This window comes from Penicillium rubens (genome assembly GCF_028828025.1).
Source record: "Penicillium rubens strain IBT 27055 chromosome Unknown utg000002l_segment0_segment0, whole genome shotgun sequence".
Lineage (NCBI taxonomy): Eukaryota > Fungi > Ascomycota > Eurotiomycetes > Eurotiales > Aspergillaceae > Penicillium > Penicillium rubens.
The window spans coordinates 9840809-9858062 of NW_026890600.1; the positions used below are offsets into that span (position 1 = coordinate 9840809).

Genomic DNA, 17254 nt, shown 5'->3' on the forward strand with positions numbered 1-17254 from the left:
TTCTTATACTATCGTTGAAAGCACATGTCGCGTATTCGGCCCCGGGGCCCCGGGGCCCCGGGGAAAGGACCCGGTGACAAATATATTTTTCTGTTCATGCCTCAGGTTGACACAAACAATTTGCCCGAGGCAACCTCTATTCTTTTCTCCTTTTCTATTGCTTCCCAGGGCTGGATACTAAAAGCCATAATCTCATTGCACACCAAAGCCATTCATTCGGTCGACGCGATCACTTTCCAGTACACGAATCTCTACGCGGAATCGGAAGCACCTGGGCAGACAGGCTTCTTGGTCTTCCTGCCTGGCAAGATCGACCTTGTCGAATTGACGGCACGGCATGCGTGGATCAAGTGGATTGTCATTTACATGGCGCATATCGTATGTCCCATCCAATTACTACGTCACGAGCTCACCGAGTGATCCTTCTACAATTGGCTGTCAAATCACTCGCATTCATGAAGGTCTTATCGAGCAACGCCATATTTCGTGAACAAAGGGTCATCCAGCAGCCGGTCCAAACAACTTTCTTCCACACCAACCAGAATCTCTATGCCACCATTCGGCAAAACTGGAAGCACAACTTGACAGCCGTTGATGCAACCGACATGTGGCACTCGTACAGCCTCGATCTTGTTGCCCAGCAGTGGTCCCCACTCCAACCCGTACAGTTCGAAGTTCACCCATGAGGTTAGCACGCAGTTGAAGCCGGGAAGATCCAGAAAGGCGGTAGGTACCAGCCGGTCGACGTCTTCAAGCTGCTCCACAAGAGCTACCACATCATCCGTGAACCGTCCGTCAGCCCTTAGAATCGCCTTGCGGATTTCCGTAGCCAGGTCGGCCAAATTCATTGTACTAAACATTTTGCGGATAGAGGCAGAGACTGAAACATATTCTAGGAAACATCCTAAAGTCACTGGATGCAACTCGGGATCTGTCCGTTGTCGCCCGTCAATAGCAATGTTGAAAAATGTCACAGGGTCACCTTCCAGAGTCTCGAGGGGCGACTGTACTGCCATTACTGTACGCCAGAGTAGCGCTGCAAGAGCATCATTGGTCGAGATCCATTTTTGATCGGTCGGCTCCGTCGCGTTCATGGTGGACGCCTCGACCTTCAGCGGATTCCGGGGAAAAATAGAAAACCTGACCGCGATGGCTCAAGGAAGTCATCTTTGACGGGGCTCCCTGCGGCGTGAAAGGAAGAAGTCTATACTCTGGATGGTCTTCGAGTTTTCCAGCATTATGCCCGGATGGCTTTGTCACTTGTTTCCGGTCTTGCCAAATGGCCTGTGGGAGTTGTATGGGATCCAGGATCTCGAGTCCCTGTGCCCGGCGGCACTCCTCTGCCCAGATGTTTGTCCAAGCATAGAAAGTTGTGCCATCGCCCACCATGTGAAGGATGCACCATGTCAGGATCAACCCTCCGTGGATGAAATTGGCCTGTACAACTGAAATTGGTAATCGCTCTTCAGCTGAAGGCCAAACAGAACGGGGACAGAAAGTGTCAGCGTCGAAGGACGTGACGGGGAAGGATTTCTCTTTCAACTCCGCATACTCAGATTCGAAGGACGCTCATAGGTCCTTGACCACGATGCGAGCTACGTCGCCATTCGCCTGTTGCCGAAGTCTCATAACACCCTTTTGTTTTGAACTGCCATCGGGGACAGCTTGGCACGCGACCTCTGGGATCAGTTGTGTGAGCGCTTGATATCCGGCTTGGAGAACCCAAATAACTTCATCCAAGTCATACTCCTCTTGGAGCTGAAAGGGGAAGATATAACGAAGATAGCCCTTTGGGCCGATACGCTCCAAAGCTGTGAGCTTATGAATCGGTCGTTCATTCATAATAGGAGCCGTGTTATATATGTCGGGTTAAAGAGGGTATGCCAAAGAGGAGCATTAATTGTTAGACCACGAGAGGGATAAAGGGCGGGTATATAGACTGGAATAGTTAACGATTTCTTATTATTGGGCCAACTAAAAGGCTCCGCTTGAACAATACACATTGTGGAAAGTTTAAGCGAACTGAAAGGGGGCCTAATGACCATTGCTGGGAGATACTGCCGCCAGTTTCAACTTCTGTTGAAGGACGAAGATGCTTGACTAGGGCCATGCGAGGCGCGACGTCGCAATTTCACTAAAATATAGCGCGAATGGCCATATTGGGGCAATATACAGTATTGCACCTAGGTACTCCATTTGGTCTGATGTGCTTTCTAATTGTTTTGGAACACATATGTAGCCCTGGGGAAGCCCCAATGACAGAATTGGTGAATTATAAGACAAATACATATGTAGTTTTTGTTGGCATTGGTAAATCGCCGGTTGACATGCATACGGAGTAGTGCTACAGACCTTGGCTCCAGGGCTTAGCAATCCTGGTAGGGCTACAACGCGCTGTTTATTTGGATGAGGCGTCACCTCCGGTGATCTCCCCACATAAAGCCTGTTTCTTAATTACAACAAGTTTTCTTTTGACAGGATCGGGGCTTCTTTGGCCGACGTCGACCGCCTGTCATGGCCTTAGTCTGTGAACTAAGCCTAATCTGGTCTTGACGTCCGGTGTATTATCTCCATAAGGTAGGATGTGTCCTTTGGAACGTACTTATGTTGTACGGGGTTCAGGGGCCATCGGATTTTGTTGCGATCTTTTCTGATTGGGAGCATCCATGACCCGTGGATGGAGACAGTAATTATTCCATCCAGTTCGCAGGTCTGACATCTGATCCTGCTATGTGCTTCGGTTCAATGCCGTGAGAACCCTCGCTTCATATTGCTATGAATGAGGACTCGAGCATTCTCGCTCTCTTTGGGCCAGCCCCTTCAGATATCGACCTCACTGCCAGTGATGTATCTGTTAACAATGGCGTGGTTATTGCAATGCTCAGCCTGGCTACTGTATTGGTGACACGATTTACCGCTCGAATTGTCCTCCGAAATGCCCTGATGGCGGATGACTGGGCAATTATCGCGGTACTAGTAAGTTAATTCTTAGCCAGTTTGGATCACATTTACTGGTTTTATTTGCTCGAAGCTTTGTATAGGTGCTACGACTGGAATAAGTATCGCGGGTGAGCACTGAAACACCGAGTAACAGACCATTATTTAACGGAGCAACGATACCCCCAGGCGGAGCTACCGGTGCAGGAAAACATATTTGGGCAGTCAAACTCGAAGAACTGATGGACTTGTACAGAGTAAACAAATTCCCCTGGAAGCAGCTGCAATCTTCTAATCCAAATTTATTTAACTAGCTCCTATTCTCCTGCACGTTCATTTATGCCTCGTCGTGCACTTGCACCAGGCTGTCCATTCTCTCATTCTATGCGAGAGTCTTTTCCCCTCTGCAGCAGTGGTTGAAAGTGGCTCTTGTTTGCGGATCATTCCTCACACTCTCATATCCTATCATCTTTTGGATAACTATGGGCAATTCCTGCAAACCATTGGACACAATTCAGTGGCACTGAGGGAAAATGCATCGACGTCAACCAATTCTTTCTCGCATTAGGGATCCTCAACATGCTGAATGATTTCATCATCCTAGTCACCCCGTTTCCGCGAATAGCTCAGTTCCAAATAACCCTGCGGAAGAAATTAGCAATTTGTGGCATTATGGCCGTGGGAATCTTGTATGTTGGCATCATCTTTCTGAGCTTCATTTCGTGAATGGGACTGAACTATTCATTGCAGTGTTTTTGTTGCCAGCATCGTGCGAATCCGTTATCTCTCTGAGTTTATGAGCGCCACAGACGTGACTTGGATGATGGGACCCGTATTCATCTGGTCAACAATCGAACCATCGGTCGCGGTGGTTTGTGCATGTCTGCCCCATCTTGCACCGCTTGCTCGACTCGCCCATCGATCAATATTATCGAGATTTCATTCACAGAGGACCATCGGCATTTCTTCAGCAAGAGGAGGGTTGCACAATGGTTCGGGGTGTAGTTTGAAAAAAAGGATACGACAACAATCGAGCGCCAATGTTTGATTACGGGGTTGGTAACATGAAGAAGAGTGCCAATGACGATGAAATCGGACTAACTAACTACATCACCGTCGGTCTCAACGAGGCTATAAATCCTTCTAGTGACTCCATCTCGGAGCATATCGGTCACAATCACTCGATTGCTGTTCATTCAAGTCTTGTGCAATCAGCCTCACCACGGCCGCCCTGGTAGCAACTTTATGAGGTACCATGCAGAACTACACCTATACGGAATTTGGATGGGATACCATACCAGGTGGCACACCAATTCGCCTGTAAATAATGGTGACGATGATAAATTCAGTGGCCCGAATGATTTGAGCGAGAGGCTGCGACGGATCTAAAGAGAGATTGATAGATTAGGGCTCTATGCCTTATAAGTCGGTCCGACTTTTACCTGACGGCGTAACTACCCTTCACACTTCTAAGGTTGGGTTAAAATTTGTGTATTGCTTGCCTCTCTGAGCTTCTAGGTAAAAGGGAAAAAGATCAAATGGCAGCAGTGACTAAGCGAGTGTACACGGGGCATAGGTACACCTGGCAGTTACAAGGAGACTAGATAGTTTATGAATCCCCACGGTGAGGATTGGTAGACATCATATCAATACCAGCCGAAGGGGTTGTTAATCGTGTCAAGGGGATTTCCACGCAATATTGGGCTGAGGGCCAGGGTCCATAGTATCAGATGAAAACGATTGACATGGCGCATGAGAAGAGCGGGCTCGGATGCCAGCAAGTGAGTTCTGGTGAACTAGAATCATGTGCAATATACGGAGTAGCTAGGCTCAGACAGAAAGTACACACAACATATGTACGGAGTATAGACCGACAGACCAGATACGGACCGTGGACGGACCGTGAACCGACATCGAAACACTACATCCTCTCTTATTGGTTGACCGTTATCTATTTAAATACTTGGCATCGGCTATTTTACCGAACTGCATTCCAATTTGTCCAATTGATGTCGAAATTTAGAAATCCAGGCATTAGAACCCATGTGATCGGCTCGACCGGAACCCCCGCCCGATGCATACGGACCGTCTATGGGAATCAAGATGACTCTTGATTTATTGATAAATAAGCACTGGGACTCGCACATACGATTTCACAAATTTGTGGATTGACATTTCTGAATCTTCGCAAAGGCCATCTCGTTGGCTAGCTACCAAGAATCGTCGGCTTCAAAAAAAAAGTTGTAGGGTCATTTTCGAAATGACCTCAAGAAACCCCTCATACCTCATTATTGGCGCGGGCGTCTTTGGTGTATCAACCGCCTACCACCTCATTCAGAAGTATCCCAATGCGTCGGTAACTCTGGTTGACCGAGATGCATATGATGCTGAGTCGCGTGTGGCCGCATCATGGGATTGGAACAAGGTTATTCGTGCCGATTACGACGACAAGGTCTACTGTAGACTTGCCCTTGAGGCTCAAGAGATTTTCAAATCCGACCCTCTTTGGCAGCCACACTTTCACCAAACTGGCGTTTACTGGACGTGCCGCAGCGAGTACGCGCAAAATGTCATCACAAACCACAAGGAACTTGGTCGCAACGATGATATCATTGCCCTCCCTGTCGCTGAGGCAAGAAAGCTTTATGGTGGAGTCTTTGACAATGCTGATTACACCGGTGTTAAGGAGGTTCTCGTGAACAGGGCTAGTGGTTGGGCAGCCGCCGGAGATGCCCTTCGAGCTGTAACAAAAAGATGCTTAGAATTGGGAGTCTCATACATCACTGCATCTGTTACTAACCTTGAGTTCGATGGTCGTGGCTCTTGCACCGGTGTGAAGACACGAACTGGAGACACATTGTCGGCCTCGCATGTTGTCGTCGCTGCTGGGGCGTTCACGCCGACATTGCTAGAGTGGAGTGCCGTGAAGAGCGGAAACGCTGGGCTACGAGCTGGAGAGCGAATTGTTGCGGCTGGTATTACCACCGGAATGGCACAACTCAACGAGGAGCAATACCAAAAGTTCAAGGACATGCCTGTTGGCTTCCAGGGTTACACACCGGATGAAGGTACGCTTTTTGGTATATTAGCGTGAACCCCACTAATAATCTCCAGGGAAACCCTTTATTGGCAGCATTCCTCCTACTAAAGACCGGGAGCTCAAGTGGTGGGGATCTAAGATTTTCACAAACACTCGAGAGGTATTCCCTGGACATTACATCTCGTCTCCTCCACCCACACAGGACTATAACCAGTGGAAGGTTCCAGGACCCCTCAAGCAGGATATTGTAGAGTCCAGGAATCTGTGGTATGGACCTGAAAGTGCCACATGGGAGATGACGAAACACCGCATTTGCTGGTTAGTGGCCTCTGACTACCCAACGATTGGCTTTTTTTTAACACTCTCCAGGGACGCTTTCACCACTACCTCGGACTTTATTATCTCGCCTCACTCTGCCTCCAAGGGACTGTACATTGCCACATGTGGTTCATTCCATGGATACAAGTTTTTCCCCGTCCTGGGCAAGTACATCATGCAGATGCTTGAGGGAGAATTAGCGCCCGAACTGATAGAAAGGTGGGCATGGGATCGACAGCGACCTGACTCGTCTCAAAACGTGGAGTACCCAAACTCTGAGATGAAGCATTTACTGGAACCTGCAGCGAAGTTATAGAGGAAATCGGAGAGGCTCTTCAAGCCAAAACAAGCATCACTGGCGCCCTCGCTGGAGATCGCCAAACCTCCATCGTGGTAGGCTTGATATTACATCATGTGATTTGTATTGGTCCTCGAAATAATTACTTAGATTAAAACGACTGGTTTGCATTGGATTCACCCGGAATGTTCGAAAGTTTTCTTATGCAGGCATTCATCTGATTGATGCCCTATTTGTCAGGTCACACATGTTTGCTAGAGACCAACCAGAAAGACCTTGGCAATTGGACTTGGATGTTCACAAATAACAATCAGTGGCATGAGCTTTCCTTTGTCCTGACCGAGCTCTGTCTCCGTCCCCTGGGCACTGATGCCGACTGTGCTTGGCGCGCAGTAGATTATGTCCTCCTCCCCTGTGGGTGCCGCAAGGTGCATGCGCGCAGCAGGAGGTTGGGCTAATTGTCTCCCAGCTGAAGGAGCGAGCTATCCAAGCCGGGAGGCGACAGCTGGTCATCTCCCGTATCCCCGCGTCAATGCTTGCACGTCTGTATTCCTGTTGGATGCCTGAGGCATTACCATGTGATAGAACCTAGATGTATGATAGCTCTCTCTCCTTCCCTTCTCTTCCTCCTCTCCTCGTGCGAGATCGTCAATCGACGCAGTGTTTTCTCCATCCATTCCATCTCCATCCAGATTGCACCTCCATTAATTCCCGTTCCTTTTCTGTAGTGTCACCAGCATCTGAATAACACCAATGATGTACAACAACCGCTATCAATGTGCCCTGAGACGTCTTTTTGTTCGTCTTTTTGTTTTTCAGAGCCGTCATCACGCATGCGTTATTTCTACCGCCCGTGGAAACCCCCGGATCTTCCGGGTGTTGGTTCGGTCGAAAGTCTTAGGGAAGGTTTCGGGCATGAATATCTCCGTTAGTGATTTGCCAGAGAATCTATGTTTTCCGCGCCCGGGTTCCTTGTCTCAGAACATTTTAGATTTCTTCAATTACCCAAAAGACTTGTCTGTCATAAAAGCAAGAAAAATGCCAGCCAAGACGCGCCTTACACAAAGTAGTTTAAACAACAACTGATTAGCTGGAGTGGGTTATATAGAAAATAAATGCTGTCTACCTAGGTAGCTTTGCCGTCGGGACTTAATCAAAGTCCTATCCGAAATACAGGTCAAAATCATGTTTCTTACACGCATACGACCGTTTTGTGGGTGGACAAGGGCTGTTGGGCGTTCAAGATGAGGTATCGGTTAGGGTAGCAAGGAAATAAACTTGATATCGACGTTGAACGAACTTTGGGTGGGATATCTACCCGGTACCGATTGACGGGTCAAGGATGTTAAATCAGCATTTCTCAGATGCCATAAAAGTTGGATACAACCCCACTAATCGACCCCAAGGGCTGGTGTCTTTTGCTTCAAGAGTATTGTTGTTGCGCCGATACCACGGCTACTAGGTCCGGAATACCATGGTGCGGTTAACTACGAACAACATGTCACCCTTTTGGAATATGGAGATATATAGACTCCTCGCTCGTTACCCGATGAGCAACTTGGGTTCGTAGAACCACGGCTCAAATAAATCGGGGGCTACAGTAGCTCCATGGGACGGACAGCGTTAGGCTTCGTGTTGGCTAAGGCTGTCAACGTCATGTATCGCCACCACGGATGGGCTTCTGGTGATTGATAAAATATAATGATCCTAGACGACCAAGTGTTCGCAAAGGAAATTTTCTTTTTCTTTCTCGCTGCCTTGAGCACTTTACCGCAATCGGGTATCAAACCGTCTTATTTCCATTCCTTGTTAGACACTCTTGATGGACGGATCCTCCCGACGCAATCAACGCTCCCCAGAGGCCACAGAGGCCTGGGTTCTCGGAAGCGGAACCGCATCTCTAGCATCGGCTGTTTATCTGATAACACATGCTAAATTACGTCCTTCTGCTGTGCACATCCTCGACGAGCACTTGTCCTTGCAAGAAACAATACATCGGCAGGGCAGTGCCCACGCAGGATACGATCAGTTTGCAGCTTGTCTCCCTGTTCCTATTGGCTCTGAACTGAAGGAGTTCCTTGATGCGATTCCATCGGCAGTGGCGGAGGGCCAATCATTTCTAGATGACATTCAACAAGAGGAGAAACGACTCGCTATCGACAGAACAGGGCGTACTTGTTTCATCGCTCAGAAAGATGGACGCTTCAAGCATCTGCCCACAGATTCTTTGAATCTAAGCTGGAACCACCGAATTAACCTAGTACGCCTCCTTATGAAAAGGGAGAAAACCCTGCAAGGAGTCGCAATACGGGACCTTTTCCGGAGAAGCTTTTTTGAGAGTACCTTTTGGACAATCTGGTCAATTCAGTGAGTAATTGAATAGTCCACTCGGCTGGATCCTGGGTCTGATTTGTGAAATTGCGAAATTGATAGGTTTGGTTTCCAGCCCTGGCATAGCGCCGCAGAATTTCGACGCGCAATTAGGCAATACCTATCCGGTTTTCGCAGCCTGAGTATCTCAAGCTGCCTGGATATCACTGGCCACTATCAATACGAGTCATTACACCTTCCCATATATTTCTTTCTCCAGAGTCAAGGAGTGGATTTTCAATTCGGCACCAAAATAAGAAATATCGAGACAACCCTCAATCAGAACCAGTATGCGATCACCCAATTAAGCCTTTCGCGGCATGGGCTGGATTTCCAGAAAAAGCTAGGACCTAGTGACCTCGTTCTTGCTACGCTGGGGTCAACTGTTTCGGGATGCGCAATTGGAACAAACGACCACCCCCCGCCTTGGCATTCAATTGAAGCAAGCGATCACCTCGACGCAAATTGGTCACTATGGTTAGAAGTTGGAAACAAATACCAGGGCATTGGCAACCCTTACACATTTTGCACACGCAAGTCCGAGTCTATATTGGAGTCTTTCACGGTAACAACCGAGGACATGGAGTTTTTCGATCGTCTCGAATCCTTGTCACAATGCCCCTGTCAAGCGGGTGCAATGATTATTATGAAGGATAGCAGCTGGGGACTAAGTATTTGCCTTCCCGTTCAACCCGTTTTCCCTCAGCAGCCGCAAGATGTCCGTGTCCTCTGGGGCTTTGCGCTCCTGCCCGAAATTGAAGGTGATCACGTTAAGAAAACCATGCTCTCTTGCTCCGGTGCAGAAGTCATGTCCGAGATCCTATATCATCTGGATCTTCCTGGAGATATGGCAATGGAAGCCCTACAGCGTTCTATTGTCATCCCACGGGCAATGCCACGAATGAGCTCAACTTTATTGACGAGATCCCTTGAAGACCGGGCCTGCATTACCCCCAAATCCATCTCCAATGTAGGCCTAGTTGGATCTTTTGTCGAGACTCCGGGGCGAAGTTGTGTGGACGTGAGCTACGCCGTGCACGCGGCACGTATAGCTGTATCGCATCTTATGGGCCTTGAACCTTGGGCAGAGGAATCTCCTAGCCCGTCAATCTCAAGGCTTTTGATTACTCTACTTTGTAAGTGAGCAGTTATAGGATTCTGCAACTATTTTATAGGGGTTGGCCCACTGAGGTTGAAGTCGGGTACCGTACGTTCTATTCATGGAAGTCCTTCTATGAAGGCACACAAACTGGGATATGAAACGTGAGATCGGAAAATAAACCAACCTATGTCAAGATAACTCGAATATCTCTGTCCTATCTGTCCTATCTGACCTAACCTTACATACTACCTACATTCAATTGATACGACAAATAAAATTACAGCTTATGGGTGATTATTTCAATGACACATATAAACGTCCGGTCCGTCAATACGCCCAATATAGGAAAGACGCATACATAATTAAATGATTGAAAAGCATTGCAGTTTTTCACTGAAAAACTGCAAACGGTTAAATCATTCAATAAAGTGTTATCTTAGTTCACGTCCGTCTTAACGTATGGGTCAACACATGTAGGAGGATAAATTGAGCATTCTCAGTATATCTACATATATGGGTAACTGACCGGTGGGATGTAGTGTACGTACACCAGAGCCAATCGCTATCAAAAAGAACGTTCAACGCTTTCAATATACTACATCCTTCACTGTATCGTATGACCTCTGTCGGCTAGCCCTGTACTCCTGGCTATGAAGCTCCCCGCCCTACAATACCCTTCCGGTCATGCCAACCGTGTAATGGTATTTATAGACTCCTAAAAGACAATGTACGAATTTGTGGAGGTCTCCTATAGTCACCTGACCGTCTCTATACATCTGTATACAGTCTTACTGCCTTGTTTCCCTCTCCACGGTTTTCACACTACACAATACAACCTATTGTGTATCTTTATGAGTTTACCTACCTTTCAAATACCAAAAAATTCAGGAATCCTAAACTTTTGTGATCTTGCCGTCTATATCATACGGATATTTTTGGCCAATAAGTCCGGGGTAATTATGACGTCAAGTCATATTAGCTCTATGGTCACATGACAGAGTAATCCGGGCACCCTCATAAGCACCTAGGTACCTACCTAGGTACATATGTATGCTTACTATACACGCTTAATTGCCAGTGATAAAGGGGCGTCCAGGAAAAGGTACCAGGTTTAGGGATATGATGGCGGATACTCGAGCCCCAGAACACCCCGACAATACGGGAAAGGTTATCTCTAGGCATCTACATCCGCGATTTACCGGGGCTTATGATGGCATCACTGAGTATGACGGTGATGTGCGGGATACACAAGCTACAGATTACGATGGGAACCGACGATCCACATTCATAGGACATGGTCAACAGTCCTCTCTAAAACTGCAAGGAGGCGATATACATCGCGACCTCTATCGTACTGAAGCTCGCTTGAAACGGGCCGGATTGGATCAGCGCGCAGCAACATTCTCGCATCCTCCCAGGCTGGAAACGGACGATGATCTCGATATTACGATACACGGTGAACCAGGGGCGTTTCGCCGGCAGTTCTTGAGGCGAAACAAACGTGACTTCGCCAACAAATATGCACCGAATAGCTTCGTTGAGTTCTTAGAATTATACGGAAGATTCGCCGGCGAAGACCTGATCGAGTCGGAAGATGAGACAGACGTTGAAAGTGCTGGAATCCCGGGGAATGAAGTAGAGCCGGAAATAAGGCCATTGCTTCCCATTCGTGAGAGCTCACAAGGGGACGCGTCAGACATGAAAACTTTCTTCACGCTCCTCAAGGCCTTTATAGGAACAGGGATCATTTTCCTCCCCAAGGCGTTCCGCAACGGTGGCATGCTCTTTTCATCAATTGCTCTCGTCACAGTCTCTATATTGACAACCATCTCTTTCCATTTGCTGCTTCAATGCCAGCGACGGTATGGTGGTGGATACGGCGATATTGGGGAATCTATTTCCAGCTCCCATCTTCGCTCACTTATTCGCCTTTCGATCGCGACTACGCAGCTTGGTTTCGTGTGTGCCGCCATTGCGTTCACCGCGAATAACCTACGTTCATTCATAGAGGGCGTGGCCACCTATAATATTAACACACCGTCCATTTCCACAATCATCGCGCTGCAGTTAGTGATCATCGTGCCTCTTGCCTTCATTCGCAAAATCTCCCGACTCGGACCAGTTGCACTACTTGCTGACGTCTTCATCTTTATCGCTATTGGCTACATATACTACTACGATATTTCAGAAATTTCTCAGCGGGGATTGCAGCCCACAGTCAAGCTCTTCGACTCCAACACATTTACCCTAACGATCGGGTCATCAATATTCATGTTCGAAGGGATAGGCCTGATTCTCCCCATACAATCTTCGATGTCACAACCAGACCGGTTCGATCACATCCTCTACATTGTCATGGCTCTTATAACTTTTCTTTTCGCCACTCTCGGGATTCTCTCGTACGGGGCATTCGGCAGCCAGACAAAGATCAATATCATCAGCAATTTCCCACAGTCGGATAAATTCGTCAATTCTGTCCGGTTATTATTCTCGCTAGCTGTTCTCGTGGGCACCCCGGTGCAGCTTTTTCCTGCTTTGCGAATCATGGAGAGAAAGTTATTCGGCCGCAAATCTGGTCAGCGCGATCTCCTCATAAAGTGGAAAAAGAATACTTTCAGGACAGGTATTGTCGTTCTCTGCGCCTTGGTTGCAGCCCTGGGCGCCAGGGACTTGGATAAGTTTGTTGCTTTAGTGGGATCTATTTCATGTGTTCCTTTAATTTTTGTGTATCCGGCTTATCTGCATTGGAAAGGTATCGCGACTACCTGGTGGGAAAAAGGAGGAGATATGTTGATAATTACAGTGGGGGTTGCCTGCATGGTATATACCACTATGGTTACCGTCTTTCTACAGTTTAACTGATGACTGTATCCACCTCTTTAAGGTGTGAAGCAAACGGTTGGTAACTCGAAATGGGGTCAAAACAAATCAACTGATTCCTGGTTTATTGGGTTAAATAAGTTGTGACGATAGCCACTTCTATAAGCTGCCCTCATTGGCTTATGTAGAAGCACAAGGAAATCACTATCCTATAGGGGGCGGCTGACCTAGGCCGAGTGGGGAACAATCACAGAAGACGTCAACGACCAAGATTGATCATTATAAATTACATCATACTACCTGCCAGTATGAGTTGAAACAAGAGCATTTGGAGGTTCTGTGGAGACGAACGGTGTCCCAAAGGACCTGAAGAAGGCTGCGCTTCGCTTTCGTGACAGCACTTTTTCATTGCTTGATATCCTCCATGGCCTCGTCCCAGAAGGACACTTCGATTTCTCGCCTGCCCCTATTGGCGGTCGCGTATCTGCATCGCGGGCATAGACAAGATCAGAAATGGACGTATAGGCAAGCTTTGACGAATACAGCACTCAAAGTGTCTCTCCGAATGTTCACGGCACTTCACATGAGACCCCATCTCTCTCTAAAGCCGAATCTCGAAGGCAAACAATTTGTTCTGATTGAGCCTGCAAAGCCCGAGCTATATATCGGAGTTGCAGTAGACGAACAGGTTAAGCCAGAAACAATAGGAGGGACATGGTACCCAGAACGCTTGTCACCGGAAACTCTGGTCCCCGAAGGCGATTATGTCGTACTGCACCTACATGGTGGATCGTACGTACTAGGCGACGGCCGAACAGCCTCCTGTCGCTTTCTAGCGAACAACCTTTTATCTCACACACCGGCCACTTATGTGTTTTGTCTTCAGTATCGATTAGCTGTTGACCCGAGAGGGCGGTTCCCAGCACAACTCCAAGATGTTATTTCAGCCTGGTACTACTTGATTCATACTATGCATATTCCATCATCACGCCTGGTGCTTAGTGGCGACAGCTGTGGGGGGGACCTCGTCTTAGGACTGCTACGGTATATTGTACAATACGACAACCCATCTCTTCTACCGGCACCAAAGTGCAGCTGGGTCTTCTCACCCTGGTGCAATGTCTTAAATGCCCACAACACTCATGCCTGGATCGAAAGCCAAAATTACAAAACAGATTGTATTCCCGCATCATTCCCTGCCTGGGGTGCGAAGCAATTTCTTGGTGACTTGGAGATAACCGAGCCAATCGAGCAATTCGTGGCTCCTATACGACATCCATTTCCTCTGCCTTCGCCTGTGCTCATTGTCACGGGGGGTCGAGAGGTGCTATGTCAGGCACATCAGGAACTGGCATATGCTTTTGGAAAGTTGCCACAGAACGCTTCCTCCGTTGAGCTTTTCGTGGAAGAGAATGTTCCTCATGATGTTTTGATGGTCGGCTGGATCATGAACTTTCGCGAAGAGGCGCGTCGGTGTTCGGAGAGAGCTGGAGCATTTATGACGGGGGTGTAGTCTTACTGTGAGCTCTGGAAGTAACAACCTTATAGGTGGAAGATTGAATAGGAAAATAAGTGTGTTTTGTAGAAAGCAGGATATATCTGGTACAACCATATGGTTACAAAGACCCATAGTGCTCAGGGTTCAAATCCCCTTTCACTAGTTAGTTAACGTATTTGACTACCGAGCTGTGCACCCCAGAACACATAGTAAGAGCGATAAACACAACATCATATTTCAACAACGCTTGTTTATAATATGCCTGTTTCTCCAAGCTCGGCGAGTATAAAGATGTCTATTTCAACCCCTCCAATCCTAAGATCATCTCAGTCTTGCAAGGAAAACATTGAATCATTCCAGAAACTTTTATTTTTTGCTGATCTATTTCTCTCTTCACAATGTCCCCGTTCCTCCAGTTTGGACAAAGCCGTCGCGATTTCAATAACAATGGCAACCATCTAGCGCAGTCTTTCTTAGTAATGGGCCTAGGGCAACGGACGAAAAAGAGGGCGCTCCCTGAACTATTGAAGAACCGTTTTAAGTGTGGCATGCCACGAAGGGATTTTTTATCCGTTGGCTACTTCCATTCATGATTTCAAGTTGTAAACAGAGGACCTGTGAATTGCTTTTCTAGTTAGCTTTGCCTTTTTGGGATTAGCGCCCCAACACGCCGTCACCTAGCCTCCCTTCAATGCCCTCCAACATAAAACGACCCGTCTTCGCCGCCCTTCATCCCTTTCACTCACTTTTGCGTTCTTCTGCGCTGGAGTAGACTAGAGCTCTTTTTTGCACATCGCCTAAACTCAATTTCTATAGTCGGAAACTTTAACAGTTTGCACACGAATACACCGGCGGAAACCCCGTGAGGCTAGATAGCAAGGAAGCTCATTTAATAACATTAGGATCTTCTTATTACTCGCTGGTTACTGTTTAATACCATAACGAGTTTCTGACGGCAATTCAACACTACTTTGGACAGTTCTTAAGTTGATCAGTTTGTTAATGTCTGGCATCATGACGTGCGTATAGATGCGCGAAACACCGCTGCTGCCGCTCTGCATCTTAGGTCGGACATTTGGTACGGTATAGGAGAGCGGATATCGTGCACCGGGGCTGTCCTACACGACTTGAGATACGAAGGGAAATAGTCTGAGGGGTTTGGGGACTACGTACCACCGCGGCGGCCACGTGCACATTGCACCGTCCACGTATGTATTGTAGCGTCGCAATACAAACAACCCACGGAAGAGGACTGGTCCGCCGATATGGGTCCCGACGTTAGACAGATCCTTCCCCGGTACCAAACATCATATTCAAAGGCGTTGTAGGTTGCGTGAAGGGTCCCAGGTTCCCCAGAGCCGGGTCGAGCCACTCCGTATCCTGCGCCACACCAACACCCGACAGGCCGAGCACGCAGCTCAAGTCGAAGGGATCATGTCCCGCCCCGAACGTTTCGGCGTCGTAGAGTCCGGCGTCGCCTATACCGTCCGCGCTCACCAGCGACATTGACTGCTCGGGTACATAAGGCTGATCTCCTCGTCCGTCGCCAGCCACACCGGCTATAGTCGTGGAATCGTCAGGACGAATAGCGAGTCCTGCGGCACGCGAAATTCCTCGGATAGTCCGTGCAAAGTAGGTCGACAAGCGCGTTTCCGACATGTCGCCCACTTCGAGCAGGTCGACCGACATGGTGAGGTAATGGCTGACGACCGCGGGGTCGAGCGAGACTACCTGCTGGACGAGGGGGGATGCCTTTGTCAAGCGGATCAGAAAGACTGCAGCTTGGGCAAAGGCCATGGTCATGTACTATAATCACGCACTCAGCAAGGAGCCTGTATGGTATTCGGACTACGGCAAGGCACGACGCCATGAGGGGCCGATAGCCTGAGGAGGAGGGAGATGAGGTGGGCAGAGAAGAGCGCAAACGCACGTCCGTAGCAAAGCTCAGAGCGAGATCGGTCTGACTCGATTCGAAATGTGTTTGGATCGTGCTCTTTGCTGCGTTGAGCGCTTTGCGAAGGTATGTGACGCTGCTCTCGTGACCGTCGCTGTGGGTCGACGAGCGGAGAGCCATGGCATTGATGCTCAGGCGAAGGTGCTCGGCCTGCAGTCGGGCTATACGCGCTGACGCGCCGAGATAAAGGGCATGGGACGATCCTGTCACGTCAGCCAAATACCACAACAGATATCCCGCCATCCTTCCCCTCCCAAGTGCCGAGTCACCACGCGAAACAACACTCAGAGGTGGGAGGAAGAGACGTACCGGACCAGACCCAGAGCTTGCACCAGTCGTCCAACTTTCCGTTTAGATTCGACAACATCGACAACAAAGACTGGCCGTCCAGAGACCCAACTGGCTCTTGCTCCTCTACCCACAAGACGAATGATCGAGCGACATGAGCCAATCGAGCCGTCGCTGCAATATATGCGTCGCCATATAGCGACAAGCTGGCTGGAGTGCCTGGACGGGGGAGCGGATGAGACAGGCGGGCTTTGAGGAAAGCTTGGTCGTCGACGGACTCGAACTGGGTGGATTGAGGTCGACCGAACCCGAATGAAAGGAAGGAATCGAAGCTGCACCGAGTCAGTCATTCACGTGGGTGTCTCGTATCCAATCGGATATCAACAGGACCCAGAAGAGGGATGTACCTGAACCAAGCCAGCCTGTAACAAACGATGTCAGCCGGCGCCCGTCCACGGGATCTATATATTCCTTCCCAAAGGTAGTCAGGTCAGAGTAGCCACTTACCACGTCCTCCATTGTCGCCGCACGGCCGCATCCACCTCATTAGGGGCTTAGGGCTTAGGGCTTAGGCTTAGGGTTTTAGGCTTAAGCTTAGGGCTTAGGGCTTAGGGCTTAGGGTTTAGGCT

At 48.6% G+C, this 17254-nt stretch overlaps 7 protein-coding genes across 7 annotated transcripts; 5 read left to right on the forward strand and 2 right to left on the reverse strand.

Annotated features, from left to right (window-relative positions):
- Window positions 1-464: 464 nt before the first annotated feature.
- Window positions 465-1842, reverse strand: N7525_006174 (uncharacterized protein; the record flags this gene model as incomplete). Its single annotated transcript, XM_061213639.1, has 3 exons — window positions 465-1109; window positions 1141-1551; window positions 1585-1842. The coding sequence occupies 3 exons, from the start codon at window positions 1840-1842 to the stop codon at window positions 465-467; spliced, it is 1314 nt and encodes a 437-aa protein (XP_061070660.1).
- Window positions 1843-2775: 933 nt separating this feature from the next.
- Window positions 2776-3059, forward strand: N7525_006175 (uncharacterized protein; the record flags this gene model as incomplete). Its single annotated transcript, XM_061213640.1, has 2 exons — window positions 2776-2976; window positions 3042-3059. The coding sequence occupies 2 exons, from the start codon at window positions 2776-2778 to the stop codon at window positions 3057-3059; spliced, it is 219 nt and encodes a 72-aa protein (XP_061070661.1).
- Window positions 3060-3516: 457 nt separating this feature from the next.
- Window positions 3517-3942, forward strand: N7525_006176 (uncharacterized protein; the record flags this gene model as incomplete). Its single annotated transcript, XM_061213641.1, has 2 exons — window positions 3517-3626; window positions 3747-3942. The coding sequence occupies 2 exons, from the start codon at window positions 3517-3519 to the stop codon at window positions 3940-3942; spliced, it is 306 nt and encodes a 101-aa protein (XP_061070662.1).
- A 1255-nt stretch (window positions 3943-5197) lies between these two features.
- N7525_006177 (NAD(P)/FAD-dependent oxidoreductase) lies at window positions 5198-6611 on the forward strand (the record flags this gene model as incomplete). The annotated part of the gene is made up of 3 exons (XM_002564010.1): window positions 5198-6005; window positions 6052-6295; window positions 6347-6611. The coding sequence occupies 3 exons, from the start codon at window positions 5198-5200 to the stop codon at window positions 6609-6611; spliced, it is 1317 nt and encodes a 438-aa protein (XP_002564056.1).
- Window positions 6612-8415: 1804 nt separating this feature from the next.
- On the forward strand, window positions 8416-10107 carry N7525_006178 (oleate hydratase; the record flags this gene model as incomplete). The annotated part of the gene is made up of 2 exons (XM_002564008.2): window positions 8416-8960; window positions 9027-10107. 2 exons carry the CDS (start codon window positions 8416-8418, stop codon window positions 10105-10107), a joined length of 1626 nt encoding a protein of 541 aa, XP_002564054.2.
- A 1080-nt stretch (window positions 10108-11187) lies between these two features.
- On the forward strand, window positions 11188-14398 carry N7525_006179 (uncharacterized protein; the record flags this gene model as incomplete). The annotated part of the gene is made up of 2 exons (XM_002564006.2): window positions 11188-12640; window positions 13431-14398. The coding sequence occupies 2 exons, from the start codon at window positions 11188-11190 to the stop codon at window positions 14396-14398; spliced, it is 2421 nt and encodes an 806-aa protein (XP_002564052.2).
- Window positions 14399-15661: 1263 nt separating this feature from the next.
- Window positions 15662-17144, reverse strand: N7525_006180 (fungal specific transcription factor domain-containing protein; the record flags this gene model as incomplete). Its single annotated transcript, XM_061213642.1, has 5 exons — window positions 15662-16189; window positions 16314-16540; window positions 16647-16957; window positions 17016-17047; window positions 17133-17144. The coding sequence occupies 5 exons, from the start codon at window positions 17142-17144 to the stop codon at window positions 15662-15664; spliced, it is 1110 nt and encodes a 369-aa protein (XP_061070663.1).
- Window positions 17145-17254: the final 110 nt, after the last annotated feature.